This window comes from Mobula hypostoma, chromosome 3, assembly GCF_963921235.1.
Source record: "Mobula hypostoma chromosome 3, sMobHyp1.1, whole genome shotgun sequence".
Lineage (NCBI taxonomy): Eukaryota > Metazoa > Chordata > Chondrichthyes > Myliobatiformes > Myliobatidae > Mobula > Mobula hypostoma.
This window is the reverse complement of record NC_086099.1, coordinates 190193850-190215883: the sequence shown is the minus strand read 5'-3', so window position 1 is coordinate 190215883 and position 22034 is coordinate 190193850. Positions and strand designations below refer to the sequence as shown.

Genomic DNA, 22034 nt, shown 5'->3' with positions numbered 1-22034 from the left:
TTAATGGTGCTGTGCAGTTCATCCTGATACAGTATATCTTACAATAACATGAAATTTATATCTGTCACATGGTGCAATCAAAACGGGAAGGAATTGATTGCTAATGGCTATCAAGATCACTCTGATCATTGCTATGTCCTACAAAGCAAAATTCCATCTTTTACGTGAGAAAGCAAAACTACATTTAAGAAATCCCATTGTCTGCTAAGGGCTGATAGTATTGGCTGATGTTACTTGCATACAGCATTTTGTATTATGTGCTATATGAGTAAACAAGGACTGCACTTGATTGTTCTGTTTCACTTTAATAATTATAAAATTAGTCATTTTTTATGACTTTAATTTTGTAGATCCTTTCCTACTATGATTTGGTCATTTAAATCAGACAAGCTTTCTGGTGTTTACATTACTACTTATGGGTGTACATAATTCTTGTTTAAAATATTTGGTTGTGGAAAATTGCTCACATAAAGGGAATAATATCATATTATTCAATATAGATTTTTATTCTTGATTCATTAAAATATCGCTTTTTGTTGGAGAGTTAAGAGAAGCTCAGTTTTGTACTAGAACAGCTGTGACAATGATCCAATATTGCAAATTCTATTATAAGTTCACTCCTTCCCTGCTTTAGACTCTGTTTTCCATTTTCTTCATTTTTTTCTTTGTATGCTTCTTCCCTTCCCCTCTAATTATATGTGACCAATGCCATTATCTTACTTGACTTCTTACTATTCACAGCTGCTTTTGAATTTGATGGAATCCACGGATGAAACTCTACAGGAAGCGGCTGCTGGTTGCATTTCAAACATTCGACGGCTTGCCCTGGCTAATGAGAAAGCTCGCTACAAGTAAAAGCAGTGTACATTCCATTACCTTTCTCAGGAACAATTACCTGTACAGGTATAATAAAAGAAAGATTTACTATGTACTCCTGCTGGATGTGCATGAAAGAGATTCTGCATGAGCTGAAATAAACCAGATGCTAATAGAAGTACAAAAGCAGTTTCTGATTTCCTAAAAATCACATGGAGATAAATTAATATTACACAGTGCTACTGAAGGTTAAAAGGATTCTTTTTTGCCTTAAAATGGAGGATCTGTTTCGATTTTGAAAAAGCGCTAACAGGTCCTTAATGCAGATCTGAATAATTGAGAATTTATCTATAACAGAAATTTTGATTTCTCAACCAAAATAAAGGTACTGTTTTTCTTCATTGTGAGTGGCTCTCTGTAATTTTAGATTACCTTATGTAATTTCTGTGATACTTATCCTAAGTAATTTTCAAGCATTCCTCTGCAGCATCATTGAAATCTGCAAAGGAAGTCGGAATACATAAGCAAAGATTTAAGAACTAGCAATGTTTCTGTAACTCAGACCTCCAAATAGCTAAGATCCTAAGACCATCAGACATAGGAGCAGAATTAGGCCATTCAGCCCATCAAGTCTACTCCAGAAATCTATCACGTTTGTTTTATTATCCTTCTCAGCCCCATTCTCCTGCTTTATCCCCATAATCTTTGACAGCCTGACTAATCAAGAACTTATCAAACTTTGCTTTAAATATACCTAATGAGCTGGCCTCCACAGTCATCAGTGGCAATGAATTCTACAGATGTACTACCCTCTGGCTAAAGAAATTCCTCCTCATCTCTGTTCTAAATGGATTTCACTCTATTCTGAGACTGTGCCCTCTGGTCCTAGACTCCCCATTATATGATCCTCTGCACATCTACTCTAGCTAGGCCTTTCAATATCTGATAAGTTCAATGAGATCCCCACTAATTCTTATAAACTCCAGTGAGTACAAACACCGAGCCTTCAAACACTCCTCATAACCCTTTCATTCCCGGAATCATTCTCATGAACCTCCTCTGGATCCTCTCCATTATTAGCACTTCTTAGGTAAGGGGCCCAAAACTGCTCGCAATACTCCAATTGCGGTTTGACCGATGTCTTATAAAGCCTCAGCATTACATCCTTGCTTTTATATTTTAGTCTGCTTGAAATGAATGCCAACATTGCATTTGCCTTCCTTACCACTGACTCAAACTGCAAGTTAACCTTTAGGGAATCCTGCATTAGGACTCCCAAGTCCCGTTGCACTCTGGAGTTTTGAATTTTCTCCTCGTTTAGAAAATAGCATATGCCTTTATTCCTTCTATCAAAGTGCATGACCGTACACTTTCCTACACTATATTTCATCTGGCCCTTCTTTGCCCATTCTCCCAATCTGTCTAAGTCCTACAACAGACTACCCGTTTCCTAAAGACTACCTGCCCCTCCAACTATTTTTGTATAATCCGCAAATTTGGCCACAATGCCATCAATCCCATCATCCAAATCATTGACATATAAAGTAAAAAGAAGTGGTCCCAACTCCTACCCCTTTGAAACACCACTAGTCACCAGCAGCCAATCAGAAAAGACCCCCTTTATTCCCACGCTTTACCTCCTGCCAGGCAACCAATCTCCTATCCATGCTAGTATCTTTCCTATATTACCATGGGTTCTTATTAAGTAGCCTCATCTGTGGCACCTTGTCAAAGGCCTTCTTAAAAGCCAAGTTTACAATATCCACAGACTGTCCTGTGTTTATCCTGCTAGTTATTTCCTCAAAGAATTATAACAGATTTCTCAGGCAAGATATCTGCTTAAAAAGAGGATGCTGACTACGGCCTTCTTTATCATGTGCCTCCAAGTACCCGAAAACATCATCCTTAATTATGGACTCCAACATGTTCCCAACCACTGAAATCAGGCTAAATGGCCTATAATTTCCATTCTTCTGCCTCCCTCCCCTTTTAGAAACTGGAATGACATTTGCAACTTTCCAGTCCTCCAGAACAAATCCAGAATCTAGTGATTCTTGAAAAATCATTACTAATGCCTCCACAATTTCTTCAGCTACCTCTTTCAGAACCCTGGGGTGTAGTCCATCTGGTCCAAGTAACTTATCTACCTTCAGACCTTTCAGCTTCTCAAGCATCATCTCCTTAGTATTAGCTACTACACTCACTTCTGCTCCCTGACACACTCGAATTTCTGACATAATTTCTGTCTTCCACAGTGACGACTGACACAAAATACTTATTAAGTTTGTTCACCATTTTGGTCCACCATTTTTCCTCCAATGCAGCGTCATTTTCTAGTGGTCTAATATCCACTCTCACCTCTCTTTTATTCTTTATATATCTGAAAATAATACTTTTAGTTTCCTCATGTATATTATTGGTTAGCTCACCTTCATATTTAATCTTTTCTGTCCTTATGGCTTTTTAATTGGCTTTTGTTGGTTTTTTAAAGCTTCCCAATCCTCTGACTTCCTACTAGTTTTTAACGTATTACAGTATATGCCCTTTTTGTTTTTGACTTACCTTGTCAGCTACAGTCCTTTTAAAGAATTCACTACGTACTGCACAATCTTTGGAATGTACCTATTCTGCGCTTTCCAATTTGCTCGCAGAAACTTCAGCCATTGCTGTTCTGCCGTCATCTCTGCTAGTGTCCCCTTCCAATCAAGTATGGCCAGCTCCTCCCTCACACCTTTATAATTCCTTTTACACTGCTGTAACATTGATACATCTAATTTTAGCTTATCCCTCTCAACCTGCAGGGTGAATTCTTTCACCTTCATAGTCATAGTCATAGTCATATTTTATTGATCCTGGGGGAAATTGGTTTTCATTACAGTTGCACCATAAATAATAAATAGTAAAAAAACCATAAATAGTTAAATAGTAATATGTAAATTATGCCAGTAAATTATGAAATAAGTCCAGGACCAGCCTATTGGCTCAGGGTGTCTGACCCTCCAAGGGAGGAGTTGTAAAGTTTGATGGCCACAGGCAGGAATGACTTCCTATGATGCTCTGTGTTGCATCTGGGTGGAATGAGTCTCTGGCTGAATGTACTCCTGTGCCCACCCAGTACCTTATGTAGTGGATGGGAGACATTGTCCAATATGGCATGCAACTTAGCATCCTCTTTTCAGACACCACCGTGAGAGAGTCCAGTTCCATCCCCACATCATCACTGGCCCCACAACATCAATATTATAATTACTGTCTCCTGAGGATTCCTTTACCTTAAGCTCACCAATCAAATTTGGTTCATTACACAACACACAATCCAGAATTGCCTTTTCCCCTTGTGGGCTTAACTACAGGCTATTCTAAAAAATATCTCGTAGGCATTCTACAAATTCCATCTCTTGGGATACAGCACCAAAGTAATTTTCCCAATCTACTTGTATATTGAAATCCCCATGACTATCATAATGTTGCCTTTATTACATGCCTTTTCTACTTCCCATTTTAATTTGTCCCACATATCCTGGCTACTGTTTGACGGTCTGTATATAACTTACATCAGGGTCTTTTTAGCCTTGTAGTTTCTTAACTCTGCTCACAAGGATTCTATGTCTTCCAATCCTACGTATGCCACCTCGAGTTGTGGGTGACCAATATCCTTGCTGATAGGTTTGCCGGAACATATGATGGGGGTTTAAACTAACTTGGCAGGGGGATAGGAACCGGAGTGATGGACCAATTGGTATACAAGTAGATACAGTATGTAGTGAGGCCATAAGGAAGTTAGGATTCTGTAGGAATTTGTAGAATTCACTGCTCAGGGATTCATTGGTGCATCAGTTTCAAGCTCACAGGTTAAAAAAAAACATTTCACAAGTGTATTTGCCAGCAGAACACAGTAACAAAATGCTGCTTACTTAAATCTGCAGTTTATACATGGAGAAACCAATCAGGTGACAGCTACTGGAAAATGCATTTTGTAAAATTATTCCAGTTGAACAGAGCTGTGATAACTTTTAATGGAACAACAAAATTTGATATTAAAGCTGGTATGTGCTTTATTGTGGATACATTTGCACTGTTAGAAACATATTAAACTTCTGGAAAAAGTGTTATTAGAGTTGGATTTGGCTTAAATCTGGCAAGTTGTGCTAGAAGTAAAAGAAAAAGTTCATTGCATTTTATTATCAATTACATTCCGATTCTATAAATCATAGAGTGAGTCATAGCATTGTACAGCACAGAAATGGCTCTTAGGCCCACAGCATCCATGCCAACCATATGCTCATTCCATTTGCCCACATTACGTCTGTATCTTTCTATGCCCTGCCTATTCAAGGGTGTCTAAACGGTTCTTAAATTTAGTAATTCTATCTGATCTCACCACCTCCTCTGGCAACAAGTCTTGGATTTCAACCATTCTCTGTGTAAAAAAACCTAGCCACCCCATGCCCAATGTCTCACTACCTTCTTTGCATAGGAAAGTGATGGCTGGCACCTTAAACATGTCCAGCTCATTAGATTGAAGCATGTTTATAATTAAGCTTCTTTTTTTCCCCCTGTTACCAAAAAGGACCACTCTGTACCTATTGTATTTCTTTCAGTGTATGAGCTATAAATTGGTTTAATCCACCTATTGAAAGTAATTACTTTTAAAAGAGACCTGAGGATAGCACACAGACACATACTCTGTGGAGAGAGGACGACTGCTCTAGAGCCAAATTACCAGAATACCAGACTGTAGTGGTTTTATTGAGCTGCCTGCTGGTAATTAATCTAAAATTAACTTATTGGACTAAGTACGAAAACAAACATATTAATTTCAACTTCAAACAATGATAATAAATACCTTCCAATTAGTAGAACAGAATTTGGAATGGCTAACCTAATAAATAGCTTGGTCAGCATAAAGTGGAAATTATATTTCGGATTTCCATTACATATGATTACATGTTTATATTTCAGAACAAAATATGTTTCTGTCTGTGGTAACTGAAACAGTTGTAAACAGAGTAAAAGGAACCCTTTATATTTAGTCACTGCACACTTTCCTTTTCTAGGCATTTGCAGTGGAAACCCAAAATTGATTGCTGTGGTTTGTTACTTATAATACTACTGCCTTGATTTATTAACAGAAAATGCCACATCTGACATCAAAAACACAAGAATATGGTTCTTTTGGATAGCTTTACAAAATGTGAAGTTTTAATGGAAACAAAATTATGCTTATGGCATTTTTAAACTTTCAAGATCAGGTTTAAAACTTTGATTGTAAATCAATACTGAAACATTTTTGCCAACTATAATACGTGTGCACGTATTGGTCTGAAGCGTGCTGACTGATTGCCAGCAGTTCGTAAGGGCATTAGCACATTTCATACTTCAGTGCATCTGACTGTCTATCCTGTTGACAGATTCCCTGTTGCCCAGTGGTGAAGCTGTGAAGGTCTGGTTGTACTGTACTTTACATCCCGCCGTCAGGTTGGATGTAAAACTTTCAAACTCTCTGAAGTGCATACTTTGCACAACCTCTCATGGTTGCAGAGCACAACCTACACAATCCGGAAAGCTCACAATCAGGAAGGCCTCTACTTTCTGAGGAGGTTGAAGAGAGCTCAACTATGCACATCTACTCACACCCTCCTACAAATGTGCAATGGTGCATCCTAATACGCTGCATCACTGATTAGTATGGAAACTACACTGTGGCGGAGAGCAAGGCTCTACAATGGGTAGTCAGAACTGCCCAATGCAACGTCAGCACCAGCCGACCTGCCATCAAGGCCCCAGCCATCTTGGACCCCACCATGCCACCGGATCCGGGAGGGGATGTCAAGAGGGTGGGTCTGGACCTGTGCAACCCACTACTCACCTAAAATCCATTCACGCACACGCTGTTCCTTTCTGAGGAGTGGGGTCAACCCCACTAACTGACTGAAAGGAACCATCATCATCCTATAGGATAGATAGCCAGAGACAGATGTATACAGAAAGGTGCTGGGAAAGGCCCAATAACACCTTGAAGAAAGAAGTTACGTCCTCCGAGCAGTAAAGTTGGTCAACACCTGATCCCACTAACCCACCCCTCCACACCCCCATGACCTCTATTTTATAATTTCCTGTCAGAGTCACCTTATGTACGTACATTCCTGTAGCTAGCGTCACTTTATGGATGACAGTAAATCTATGCATATAAGCTATCTTATGTATTTATATTTATTGTATATTTTTATTATTGTGTTCTTTATCTGATCCTGTTTTTTTGTACTGTATAGGATCCTGAGTAGCAATTATGTCTTCTTCTTTATACTTGTATACTGGAAATGACATTAAACAATCTTGAATCTTGTATCTTGAATCCAATCAACAGATTTATGCCAGACATATGATCTAAATGGAGTCACTGACTACGTGGAGCAAGGTTTTACTTTAACTTAATGTTAAAAGTTATTTGTTTGTGTTTCAATTTAACTTTAAGAAGCAGAATGTTTAGCCTATTTGGTGTTCAGAGCCAGCTCAGCCTAAAGGGAAGTCATTAGAGTGTTTGGGGATCAGTTTTCCTAGTCCTCCACATCTGGAAAAAGTAAGTGTGGGTGGGCAGGGATCACAAACGGCAAGTCCAGGACAACCTAGTCCATTTCAGCAGAAGAAAGCAACAAAATTATCATTAAGTGCCAGTTTTCCCAGTTTTTCCCAAAACTTTTATTACTAGTTAAGATGTCCATTAATATAGAAAGCAATACAGCAGAGAGTGTTGATTTCTGAAATGGTATCAAGGATACTATTGCAGAAATAGATTTACATTTGTTTATGTTCAATAGTAATTCAAAAGGATTACAAATGTTGGTCAAATCATATTCTTCTATGAAAATATATGAAATAACAGATGAACCCAAAATGTGCATAGAAATTTGTATTATATTATCTATTGTAGCATTATAACAATAAAACTAAAACACATCATAAACCAGTGAGTTGGTTGTTATGTCTCCCCGCTCGCTGGTGAAAAACGGAGACACCTTTTTCTCCCTTATTAGGGAGAGAGAGAATCTGCGGTATGTCGTCTGCCGGACTTTGGGGGAACTGTAAGCCTGTGTCTTTGCTATGCTTTGCTCACACTGAGTGCCCGGTGGCGGTACCAATGCTTGCTTTCTTTTTGCCGGTGGGGTGAGGGAGGATTGTTACACGCGACAGGAAGGGGAGCTGGGTGGGGGGTGGGACTTTGGCGTTTTTATGTTTATCTGTTGTTCGTTCTTAGGGGCACTTCTCTGTTTTCGTGGATGTTTGCAAAGAAAAAGCATTTCAGGATGTATATCGTATACATTTCTCTGACATTAAATTGAACCTTTGAACACATTTATCAGTTTTAAATAATAATAGGGAATTTTCCTGTTGTTTGGGACAGCAGACTAGGATCAGGTCAGCTAGTAAATGTTTTCAATGCTACTCAGACAAAAATCAGATTTCCCTAGAATAGTTAATCTTAGCAAATCATTACTGGATGAAAAGGTATTGTGGGGATATTGCACTGAGTATTTCTGGATGTTATTCACACTAGTATATTTGACTTTATCCTAGCATCAGATATGGATGTAAAGATGTTTAGTTTTCACAATGCCTATCACCTTTCTAACATAAATCGGAGCTCGATAGTGCAACCTATGACCATTGTGCAACAGTCTCAGAACAGCAGGAACACATCATACCAGCTAGTTTCTTGCCTCCTCTTGCAGAGGGGCACTGCTGGTATTGGGTGAGCTGACTGGACAGCTTCACAACACACTGTAGATTGCTAACACACTTTCCTAAACCCACACCTTCCAAGCCGTCTAAAAGAAACAGGGAGTGCTTTCTCATGCACAGAGTATCTCAATAATGGCACAGCAGACAGCACACCTTTGTTGGAGGTGTTGTTAAAGCTGTGGACGGATGCTCAGGATGAGTCAGGGGCCTTATGAAGGGAATAGCCCAGTGAAAAGCCTACTCCTGATCCACCACACCCTTTCTGGACATCAGATGTATTCAGGTTCATTGAGATATGTTTTAGGCAGATCTGGGGCCAGAACTGCCCTCTTCATGGAAGTCAAGCCCACCTTGATTGAAGGTTCATTCCAAATGGCCGTGGCTGGTTACGCCACTGTCTCCCAATTTAATATTCACCACAGCATCAAAGAAGCTGACAAGGCTCTGCACTTGCACTTGAATGATTTCAGTTACCTTGGTCTCAATGAGGATAATTGAGATCACAGGCAGCCATTGATTGCACTCACAAGGGAATCCCCAAATAACCCAGAAGATTTCATGAACTTGAAAGGCTCCCACTTCTTTAATGATGGTCACTATGAGAATGTGACTCCTTCTTCATGAGGACTATTGTGTTCAAACACATTTTGTGATTGTCACTGATAAACCATTTAAGTGCCCTAGTCACTTTAAGTCCCCTTGGGGAGCAGGGACTACCCCCTGTTCCCATGGTTTCTCACAACAGAGTGCTTTCCAATTATACCAGCTGAGTACAGATACAAAGAGCGCAACTGATAAGCATAGCAGTGGGAAGCACCAGTGTTCTCTTCTAAAGATGAGATTCCATTGCTTGAATTTGTTCAGGAGCTACTTGCAGTACAAGCCAAGCAGATGTGGGTTTTTCATCCTGTGCTACTTGATGTTGCAAACAGAAAACAACTATTGATCTCTAAAGAAAAGCAGCAAATGCACTGGACGCTAAGAGATAGATAGATACTTTAATGATCGCAAAGGAAATTACCAGTGCACAGATATAAATATCAGAAGAGAAGTCAAAAGAATAAAAAAATAAGTTAATACAGACAGGAGGGGTCATCCCTTCTCCAGCTATAGGTTGACATTATAGAACCTAATGGCCGAGGATAAAAAGACCTCTTGTAGCACTCTTTGGAACAGCACAGTTGTCTTAGTCTTGAGAGAGAACCTGCAGAGCACCAGGTTAAAGAGTTCAGAATAAAAAAGCAACAGGTAGAAAGTGGGGGTGGGGGTGGGGGTGGGGGTGGATGTGGAAGCAGATGTTCCCACCACCATCATCTCACCCCCAACTTACTGTTTCTTCTCCAGTACTCTTGACTTGGCATCTGTTGCCTCACCTTTCACCTAAGCTGAGAAGGGAACTATTGTCTGCATTGGATGCAGGACATTCTTCTCATAACAGACTACAGAAACTTAGTATTCAAAGCAAACCAAGAGACTGCTTTCATCCTCTGACAGTAAGACCAACACAGCACATCAATAATCGGGTGTGCTGCACAGATGAGACTTAATAATCCTTCCCTTCCTGTTTTATAGGTTTACTTGTATTGGTTATCATAAATAACTCATTAAACTAGTTAGTGAAACAAATTTATAAAACTGATAACATGATCTAAAGGCCATGCTGGCTTATTTTGTGAGAGCATGAAATTTATTTGTGTTGAACTGGGATTCTTAAACTTGGCAGATGCATCTGCAGTTACCTCATTTTTATGAGAACCCCAGAGGTTTCCTACAGGACTTCCCTCTTGAGATCTACACCAATAAATTTTGCACCTCACTTCCTATCCCTGGTAGCCAATCCTCTAAGGCATCTATTGTGTCTGTTTAGCTGCCATGAGGAGGGTGCTTTTAAGAACTGAGGACTTCTTAAATTTTCAAAGCAGTGTTCAACCTAGTGTGCTTCGACTAGGAACTGTACAGATCAAGCTGTAGTGCACAGTCCTGGGTGTAAATCACCATTATCATTCGAAGAAGGAGTCTGAGAGTCTGAGTGGGAGTGCCGAAAAAGAGATTTTTGAAATTTTCGTTATTTTTTTTCTCCAACGGCTTTCTGAGAGGCGGGACTGCGCAGGCGTGTGACGTCGGGCAGTGCAGCGCGGCAGATTTAAAAGGAACAGAGCCTCAGAGAGCGGGCAGCGTAGTTTGCGGGCTGCGGAGTGAGCCGGGAGCAGAGTGAAGACTTAAGGGCTTCGGCTCACCGGGCTTAGGCGGAAGCAGGCGAGGCGAGGAAGGTTTGACATTCATTTTCTGTTGCTATTTGAGGAGAGGGGCATTATGACTGTGAGGGCAGTTTGCTGTTCTCGGTGTCGGATGTGGGAGGCCCTGGAGTCTCCAAGCCTCCTGGACGTCTACATCTGCGCCAAGTGCATCGAGATGCAGCTCCTAAGGGACCGCGTTACGGAACTGGAGCTGCAGCTCGATGACCTTCGTCTGGTCAGGGAGAGTGAGGAGGTGATAGAGAGGAGTGGAAGGCAGGTGGTCACGCCGGGGCCACGGGAGGCAGACAAGTGGGTCACGGTTAGGAGGGGGAAGGGGAAAAGGAAGGTGATGGGGAGTACCCCGGCGGCTGTGCCCCTTAACAACAGGTACTCCTGTTTGAGTACTGTTGGGGGGGACAGCTTACCCGGGGGAAGCGACAGTGGCCCTGCCTCCGGCACAGAGTCTGGCCCTGTAGCTCAGAAGGGTAGGGCAAGGAAGAGGAGGGCAGTTGTGATAGGGGACTCGATAGTAAGGGGGTCAGATAGGCGATTCTGTGGACGCAGTCCAGAGACTCGGATGGTAGTTTGCCTCCCTGGTGCCAGGGTCCGGGATATTTCTGATCGTGTCCAAGATATCCTGAAGTGGGAGGGTGAAGAGCCAGAGGTCCTGGTACATATAGGTACCAATGACATAGGTAGGAAAAGGGATGAGGTCCTGAAAGAAGAATATAGGGAGCTAGGAAGGGAGTTGAGAAAAAGGACCGCAAAGGTAGTAATCTCGGGATTACTGCCTGTGCCACGCGACAGTGAGAGTAGGAATGCGATGAAGTGGAGGATAAATGCGTGGCTGAGGGATTGGAGCAGGGGGCAGGGATTCAAGTTTTTGGATCATTGGGACCTCTTTTGGCGCAGGTGTGACCTGTACAAAAAGGACGGGTTACACTTAAATCCTCGGGGGACCAATATCCTGGCAGGGAGATTAGCGGGGGCTACTGAGGTGACTTTAAACTAGAATGGTTGGGGGGTGGGAATCAAATTAAAGCAGCTAGGTGTGAGGAGGTTAGTTCACAACAGAGGGATGGGAACCAGTGCAGAGAGACAGAGGGGTGTAAAGTGAGCGTAGAAGCAAAAAGTACAAAGGGGAAAAGTAAAATTGGCAGGCCGACAAATCCAGGGCAAGCATTAAAAAGGGCTAAGAGAGTTGTAAAAGAGTGCCTGAAGGCTTTATGTGTCAATGCAAGGAGCATTCGTAATAAGGTGGATGAATTGAAAGTGCAGATTGTTATTAATGATTATGATATAGTTGGGATCACAGAGACATGGCTCCAGGGTGACCAGGGATGGGAGCTCAACGTTCAGGGATATTCAATATTCAGGAGGGATAGACACGAAGGAAGGGGAGGTGGGGTGGCGTTGCTGGTTAAAAAAGAGATTAACGCAATAGAAAGGAAGGACATAAGCCGGGAAGATGTGGAATCGATATGGGTAGAGCTGCGTAACACTAAGGGGCAGAAGACGCTGGTGGGAGTTGTGTACAGGCCACCTAACAGTAGTAGTGAGGTCGGAGATGGTATTAAACAGGAAATTAGAAATGTGTGCAATAAAGGAACAGCAGTTATAATGGGTGACTTCAATCTACATGTAGACTGGGTGAACCAAATTGGTAAAGGTGCTGAGGAAGAGGATTTCTTGGAATGTATGCGGGATGGTTTTTTGAACCAACATGTCGAGGAACCGACTAGAGAGCAGGCTATTCTGGACTGGGTTTTGAGCAATGAGGAAGGGTTAATTAGCGATCTTGTCGTGAGAGGCCCCTTGGGTAAGAGTGACCATAATATGGTGGAATTCTTCATTAACATGGAGAGTGACGTAGTTAATTCAGAAACAAAGGTTCTGAACTTAAAGAGGGGTAACTTTGAAGGTATGAGACATGAATTAGCTAAGATAGACTGGCAAATGACACTTCAAGGATTGACGGTGGATATGCAATGGCAGGCATTTAAAGGTTGCATGGATGAACTACAACAATTGTTCATCCCAGTTTGGCAAAAGAATAAATCAAGGAAGGTAGTGCACCCGTGGCTGACAAGAGAAATTAGGGATAGTATCAATTCCAAAGAAGTAGCATACAAATTAGCCAGAGAAAGTGGCTCACCTGAGGACTGGGAGAAATTCAGAGTTCAGCAGAGGAGGACAAAGGGCTTAATTAGGAAGGGGAAAAAAGATTATGAGAGAAAACTGGCAGAGAACATAAAAACGGACTGTAAAAGCTTTTATAGATATGTAAAAAGGAAAAGACTGATAAAGACAAATGTAGGTCCCCTGCAAACAGAAACAGGTGAATTGATTATGGGGAGCAAGGACATGGCAGACCAATTGAATAATTACTTTGGTTCTGTCTTCACTAAGGAGGACATAAATAATCTTCCAGAAATAGTAAGGGACAGAGGGTCCAGTGAGATGGAGGAACTGAGCGAAATACATGTTAGTAGGGAAGTGGTGTTAGGTAAATTGAAGGGATTGAAGGCAGATAAATCCCCAGGGCCAGATGGTCTGCATCCCAGAGTGATTAAGGAAGTGGCCCAAGAAATAGTGGATGCATTAGTGATAATTTTTCAAAACTCGTTAGATTCTGGACTAGTTCCTGAGGATTGGAGGGTGGCTAATGTAACCCCACTTTTTAAAAAAGGAGGGAGAGAGAAACCGGGGAATTATAGGCCGGTTAGCCTAACGTCGGTGGTGGGGAAACTGCTGGAGTCAGTTATCAAGGATGTGATAACAGCACATTTGGAAAGCGGTGAAATGATCGGACAAAGTCAGCATGGATTTGTGAAAGGAAAATCATGTCTGACGAATCTCATAGAATTTTTTGAGGATGTAACTAGTAGAGTGGATAGGGGAGAACCAGTGGATGTGGTATATTTGGATTTTCAAAAGGCTTTTGACAAGGTCCCACATAGGAGATTAGTGTGCAAACTTAAAGCACACGGTATTGGGGGTAAGGTATTGGTGTGGGTGGAGAATTGGTTAGCAGACAGGAAGCAAAGAGTGGGAATAAACGGGACCTTTTCAGAATGGCAGGCGGTGACTAGTGGGGTACCGCAAGGCTCAGTGCTGGGACCCCAGTTGTTTACAATATATATTAATGACTTGGATGAGGGAATTAAATGCAGCATCTCCAAGTTTGCGGATGACACGAAGCTGGGTGGCAGTGTTAGCAGTGAGGAGGATGCTAAGAGGATGCAGGGTGACTTGGATAGGTTGGGTGAGTGGGCAAACTCATGGCAGATGCAATTTAATGTGGATAAATGTGAAGTTATCCACTTTGGTGGCAAAAATAGGAAAACAGATTATTATCTGAATGGTGGCCGATTAGGAAAAGGGGAGGTGCAACGAGACCTGGGTGTCATTATACACCAGTCATTGAAAGTGGGCATGCAGGTACAGCAGGCGGTGAAAAAGGCGAACGGTATGCTGGCATTTATAGCGAGAGGATTCGAGTACAGGAGCAGGGAGGTACTACTGCAGTTGTACAAGGCCTTGGTGAGACCACACCTGGAGTATTGTGTGCAGTTTTGGTCCCCTAATCTGAGGAAAGACATCTTTGCCATAGAGGGAGTACAAAGAAGGTTCACCAGATTGATTCCTGGGATGGCAGGTCTTTCATATGAAGCAAGACTGGATGAACTGGGCTTGTACTCGTTGGAATTTAGAAGATTGAGGGGGGATCTGATTGAAACGTATAAGATCCTAAAGGGATTGGACAGGCTAGATGCAGGAAGATTGTTCCCGATGTTGGGGAGGTCTAGAACGAGGGGTCACAGTTTGAGGATAGAGGGGAAGCCTTTTAGGACTGAGGTTAGGAAAAACTTCTTCACACAGAGAGTGGTGAATCTGTGGAATTCTCTGCCACAGCAAACTGTTGAGGCCAGTTCATTAGCTATGTTTAAAAGGAAGTTAGATATGGCCCTTGTGGCTACAGGGGTCAGGGGGTATGGAGGGAAGGCTGGGTTCTGAGTTGGATGATCAGCCATGATCATAATAAATGGCGGTGCAGGCTCGAAGGGCCGAATGGCCTACTCCTGCACCTATTTTCTATGTTTCTATGTTTCTATGTTTCTATCATTCATCAATTGCCCTTTAAACCAATTTCACAAGCTTTACAAGGGTCTTAAATCAGCATTATTGCTCAACCTAATGATCGGGTAGTAAAACAAAAATTAGGTGAATCCCAATTTTAACACAAAGTACAGTATCATATTTATCATAAATAGTTACTCATAGAACTTAACATTTCTATCTGCAAATTGAATTAAAGAACTTTACCTTACTGAAGGAAACCATTCAGTCCATTGTGTTGATAACAACCAAAAACAAACTTTACCTTAACTCCACTTTCCAGCTCTAACGTCTCTGGATCTTAATCCAGATACTTTATAAATATGGAGGTGATTTCTACCTCCAGCGTCTTTTCAGGCAAAAGATTACGAGGGGTGATTGATAAGTTCGTGGCCTAATATAGAAGGAGTCAATTTTAGAAAACCTAAACATGAGGAATTCTGCAGATGCTGGAAATTCAAGCAACACACATCAAAGTTGCTGGTGAACGCAGCAGGCCAGGCAGCATCTCTAGGAGGAGGTACAGTCGACGTTTCAGTCCGAAGGGTCTCGGCCTGAAATGTCGACTGTACCTCCTCCTAGAGATGCTGCCTGGCCTGCTGCGTTCACCAGCAACTTTGATGTGTGTTTTTAGAAAACCTAGCACATTTATTTTTCCTACATTTACACACTTAGTCCAGCAGTTGTGGAGCTGTATAACTCATCTCCTTCTACCTTAGGCCACGAACTTATCAATCACTCCTGCAGTGGCCCACCTGGAGGTCCAAGACACTCTCATTACATGCACGTGCAGTTCTACTCTTTGAGTGATAACGTAGAAAGTTTGAAGTTAATAACTCATCTCCTTCTACCTTAGACCACGAACTTATCAATCACCCCTGCTGTGGACCACTTCTACAAAGAAGGGATCCATATGCTTCACGACCACTGGACTAAGTGTGTACATGTAGGAGGGGACTATGTTGAAAAAATAAATGTGCTAGGTTTTCTAAAGTTGACTCCTTCTGCCTTAGGCCACAAACTTATCAATCACCCCTTGTATTTTGTAATTCCTTTCTAAACCTTCTAACATGAAACTTATACCACATTACTGACTTACCTGCAAAGAGAAGTTGGTCCTTTCTGCTTATCTTATCTTGATAGCTCATAGTTAAATTTCCCCTTAGTCTCCTTTCCATAGAAAATGATCCCAACCTAGTCAATAACTATAAACCCACAAGACTACAATACTCCATCCCTGAAAGCATCTTCATGAATCTCCCTTCACCTCTCCAGTGCTAATACTTCATTGTTTTATTGGTGAAGGATTATTAGCCTGCAATTGTCATTTTGTCTTCAGATACTGCCAGACCCATCGACTACACCTTGCATTTTCTGGTTTAATTTCAAATTTATAGCATCTGTTGTATTTTGTTTTTGGATAATCAATTCCCATAGCCTACTTGCTATCTACATATTCATCCAATTCATCTTAAAGTTGATAACACATCACTGTTACAAATTATTTATTCCAAAAACCACTAAAGGAGATAGTAGCTACTTTGCAGATATTCGTTTGCTTGAGGCATCTATCCTCTAATGTTGTTTATGCAGTACATTAATGACCTAGAAGACATCTCTATTACTCGTACTTAAACATTTTTGAAAATTTGAGTCTTAGCTTTACTATTATGGGAATTAAAAATACATTGGCAAGATACAGAGAGTCTGCAGAGAGATATAGATAGGTTATGTGAGTGGGCAAAGGTCTGACAGGTAGAGTACAATGTTGGTAAGTGCGACGTCATCCACTTTGGAGAGAAAAATGAAAGAGATTATTACTTAAATGGTAAAAAAATATCATCACGCTGCTGTGCAGAGGGACTTGGGAGTGCTTGTGCATGAATCACAAAAGGTTGGTTTTCAGGTGCAGCAGGCTATCAAGAAGGCAAATGGCATGTTGGCCTTCATTGATAGAGGGATTGAATTTAAGAGCAGGAAGGTTATGCTGCAACTGTTGCTCAAAGAGTAATTTATGGTTTGGAATCTGATTACATGTCGGTGATTTTGGCATATCATGTTTGTCTTGGTTCTGATAGATACGATATCGGGCGGGAGGAAGAGATAGCAGCGCGCAATGTGTGCACAGCTCTCCGATGAAAATGATATTGTATCCATTAAATAGGGGCCGTGGACAATTCTGATTTGATGGAGACAGACGTGAAAGCACAGAGGAACATCTGGAGAAATTTCTGAAACGCAGGTTCGCTGCTGTTGTTACTGCACGATCGAGAATCTTCTGGAGGGAAGGCCTCAAAATCCCTGGCTTTGCTTGCTGTTGGCAACCGAGATTGAGGGCGAATCGTTCGGATAGAGATGGTGCTTGATACTCGATGTCGGAGAGCTGTTTTGGAGGCTCAAAGTTTTCGGACGACTCAGAGTTGGACTGTGGTCGGGCATGGCAGAGAGAGTTTTTCTTCCTTCTCCCGTCTGCATGAGATGTGGGACATTTGAGAGACTTTGAACTTTTTACTGTGCTCATGGACTGTTCTTCATCAAGTTATGGTATTGTCGCACTGTTGTAACTATATGTTATAATTATGTGGTTTTGTTAGTTTTTTTCAGTCTTGGTCTGTCCTGTGTTTTGTGATATCACACCAGAGGAAATATTGTATCATTTCTTAATGCATGCATTACTAAATGGGAATAAAAGAGGACTGCTTGCCTTCATAATCTAAATCTAAATCTAACTGTACAGGGTACTAGTGAAGCTGCACCTGGAGTACTGTGTGCAGTTCTGGTCTCCTTACTTGAAGAAGGATATACTGGCTCTGGAGGTGGTGCAAAGGAGGTTCACTAGGTTGATTCCAGAGGTGACGGGATTAGACTATGACGAGAGATTGAGTCGCCTAGGATTGTACTCACTGGAACTCAGAAGGATGAGAGGAGATCTTATGGAAACATGTAAAATTATGAAAGAGTTAGATAAGATAGAATCAGGAAAGTTGTTTCCACTGGTAGGTGAGACTAGAACTAGGGTGCATAGCCTCAGGATTCAGGGAAGCAGTTTTAGGACAGAGATGAAGAGGAACTGCTTTTCCTAGAGAGCGGAAAATCTGTGGAATTCTCTGCCCAATGAAGCAGTGCAGGCTACTTCAGTAAATATATTTAAGACAAGGTTGGATATATTTTTGCATATTAGGGGAATTAAGGGTTATGGGGAAAAGGCAGGTAAGTGGAGATGAGTCCATGGCCAGATCAGCCATGATCTTATTGAATGATGGAGCAGGCTTGTCAGGTCATATGGCCTACTCCTGCTCCTATTTCTTATGTTCTTGTGTTACTTCAACCTTTTATCACAAATTTTTGTCGAAGGTAAGTTCTCAAATGTTTACTAACTGTAGTTCAGTTGGCTATACCCTACCCTCTAAAGGTAATAGTTTCAAATCTCCCTCCAGAGACTGAGTACAAATTCTAGATTGACATTGTCGGTTAGTGCTGAGAGAGTACTGTTCTGGCACAACTACAATCTTTCTGATTTGTTGTTAAATTAAAGCCCAATTTCCTTTCTCGTGGATTAAAAGAGTTTTCCAGTACACGCTTCTCTGATAGTTCTCATTACAGCAAATCGCTTGATTAAAAAAAAGATAATTAACTTAATTCTTCCATTCCTAGGTTTTCTTATTTTCCCTTTTTTCTGTTGCAGGAGAAATTATTTTTTTCTATCTTCAGATATCTGTCAAACCAGGTTGCAGTTCACTATTGCCCTGGCCTTTGAAGTAATGCAAAGTGAAACAATTAATTTCCTGAAATACTGTATTAAATTCTGTTCTTTCATCATACATAGAAAGGAAGTATTGTATATCAGTATATATGATTTATTAGCTTGTGCATTGGGAGACTATTGGCAAAGAAGGTTCTGGTTTAGAAACACCAGTTCTGTTTGAATTTCAAACTGAGGAGAGCACCAAAACTATTTTTTTTTAATCCCTGTAAAAAGGGTGCCAGCATGAAGCTTTTAACACACAGTGTTAGTGACTGAGTGACAACAAAAATATCACATTACCCTCTTAGGACAATGATTGTAATTTAGCCTATTAAAGAATTAGACTGAGAAGATATCATGTTTTCACAGAAATATTATGCTTTTTCTTCATTGATGGCTAAAGGCCAACTGTAGCAAATAGGAGGAAAATACTTCTGACTGCATCCATAAACCAGTGCTTGTACCCTTCAGAAATAGCTTCCATTTAGCTAAAGCATATATTTAAATAGCACTTTTTCTAATTCCTGCTAATTCTTTTATACTGCTTTCATGAAAGAAGTTTTCTGGTAGCACATTGCAACTAATGCCACAAAACAAAAACTACTCTATCTACTTTAAACACCTTATTAGCATCAACACAGACAGGAATATCTGTCAGTCTTCAGAGACTAAATTGAAAATTCTCCCATAAATTCTTAAGCATCCTCCTGCATATGCACGCCATATAAAAATATTTTTGGATCTATGCCAAGCATATGCACATAATGTGTCTAAGAAATTTTGAGACAGACATTCTTGGTTACTGTCTTGTTAGGGAAGTCTTTAAGAATGCATTACTGCAATACAACCCAGCTGAAATTTTATAGTGGGGTTCTGAATAGATAAAATTCTGCTTCAAAATTGCTTTTGTTCAACTACACAATATTTTCCTTCATTCCAATAATCTGGATTTCATGAAACAACATTTCTAAACCAAAAATTGATTAGGAACAAATTGTTAATGCTATAGTTTAAATCCAATGTCATTGGGATCAGATTCCCATCCTCCTTTGCAGCAAAGACATAAAACACTGCAACTATGTAATTCCTTACAGATGAGCAAAAATAATGAGGACCTTTTTGTTAATTCATTAAAAATGAGGTGAAAGTTGTTGACAAGCTTCAGTCAGAAACAAAGGTTCTGAACTTCAAGAGGGGTAACTTTGAAGGTATGAGACGTGAATTAGCTAAGATAGACTGGCAAATGACACTTAAAGGATTGACGGTGGATATGCAATGGCAAGCATTTGAAGGTTGCATGGATGAACTACAACAATTGTTCATCCCAGTTTGGCAAAAGAATAAATCAAGGAAGGTAGTGCACCCGTGGCTGACAAGAGAAATTAGGGATAGTATCAATTCCAAAGAAGAAGCATACAAATTAGCCAGAGAAAGTGGCTCACCCTGAGGACTGGGAGAAATTCAGAGTTCAGCAGAGGAGGACAAAGGGCTTAATTAGGAAGGGGAAAAAAGATTATGAGAGAAAACTGGCAGGGAACATAAAAACTGACTGTAAAAGCTTTTATAGATATGTAAAAAGGAAAAGACTGGTAAAGACAAATGTAGGTCCCCTACAGACAGAAACAGGTGAATTGATTATGGGGGAGCAAGGACATGGCAGACCAATTGAATAATTACTTTGGTTCTGTCTTCAGTAAGGAGGACATAAATAATCTTCCAGAAATAGTAGGGGACAGAGGGTCCAGTGAGATGGAGGAACTGAGCGAAATACTTGTAAGTAGGGAAGTAGTGTTAGGTAAATTGAAGGGATTGAAGGCAGATAAATCGCCAGGGCCAGATGGTCTGCATCCTAGAGTGCTTAAGGAAGTAGCCCAAGAAATAGTGGATGCATCAGTGATAATTTTTCAAAACTCGTTAGATTCTGGACTAGTTCCTGAGGATTGGAGGGTGGCTAATGTAACCCCACTTTTTAAAAAAGGAGGGAGAGAGAAACCGGGGAATTATAGACCGGTTAGCCTAACGTCGGTGGTGGGGAAACTGCTGGAGTCAGTTATCAAAGATGTGATAACAGCACATTTGGAAAGCAGTGAAATCATCGGACAAAGTCAGCATGGATTTGTGAAAGGAAAATCATGTCTGACGAATCTCATTGAATTTTTTGAGGATGTAACTAGTAGAGTGGATAGGGGAGAACCAGTGGATGTGGTATATTTGGATTTTCAAAAGGCTTTTGACAAGGTCCCACACAGGTGCAAACTTAAGTGTGCAGACTTAAAGCACACAGTATTGGGGGTAAGGTATTGATGTGGATGGAGAATTGGTTAGCAGACAGGAAGCAAAGAGTGGGAATAAACGGGACCTTTTCAGAATGGCAGGCGGTGACTAGTGGGGTACCGCAAGGCTCAGTGCTGGGACCCCAGTTGTTTACAATATATATTAATGACTTGGATGAGGGAATTAAATGCAGCATCTCCAAGTTTGCGGATGACACGAAGCTGGGTGGCAGTGTTAGCAGTGAGGAGGATGCTAAGAGGATGCAGAGTGACTTGGATAGGTTGGGTGAGTGGGCAAATTCATGGCAGATGCAATTTAATGTGGATAAATGGGAAGTTATCCACTTTGGTGGCAAAAATAGGAAAACAGATTATTATCTGAATGGTGGCCGATTAGGAAAAGGGGAGGTGCAATGAGACCTGGGTGTCATTATACACCAGTCATTGAAAGTGGGCATGCAGGTACAGCAGGCGGTGAAAAAGGCGAATGGTATGCTGGCATTTATAGCGAGAGGATTCGAGTACAGGAGCAGAGAGGTACTACTGCAGTTGTACAAGGCCTTGGTGAGACCACACCTGGAGTATTGTGTGCAGTTTAGTCCCCTAATCTGAGGAAAGACATCCTTGCCATAGAGGGAGTACAAAGAAGGTTCACCAGATTGATTCCTGGGATGGCAGGACTTTCATATGAAGAAAGACTGGATGAACTGGGCTTGTACTCATTGGAATTTAGAAGATTGAGGGGGGATCTGATTGAAACGTATAAAATCCTAAAGGGATTGGACAGGCTAGATGCAGGAAGATTGTTCCCGATGTTGGGGAAGTCCAGAACAAAGGGTCACAGATTGAGGATAAAGGGGAAGCCTTTTAGGACCGAGATTAGGAAAAACTTCTTCACACAAAGAGTGGTGAATCTGTGGAATTCTCTGCCACAGGAAGCAGTTGAGGCCAGTACATTGGCTATATTTAAGAGGGAGTTAGGTATGGCCCTTGTGGCTACGGGGATCAGGGGGTATGGAGGGAAGGCTGGGGCGGGGTTCTGAGTTGGATGATCAGCCATGATCATAATAAATGGCGGTGCAGACTCAAAGGGCCGAATGGCCT

General features: G+C 41.3%; 1 protein-coding gene across 1 annotated transcript in view; it reads left to right on the top strand.

Annotated features, from left to right (window-relative positions):
- Positions 1-973, top strand: part of odad2 (outer dynein arm docking complex subunit 2) — a 277448-nt gene extending 276475 nt beyond the window's left edge. Inside the window, exon 20 of the mRNA XM_063042406.1 lies at positions 742-973. Within this exon, the coding sequence (XP_062898476.1) occupies positions 742-855 (114 nt within the window). The 3' untranslated portion in view covers positions 856-973. The remainder of the gene's footprint in view (positions 1-741) is intronic.
- The last annotated feature ends 21061 nt before the right edge of the window (positions 974-22034 follow it).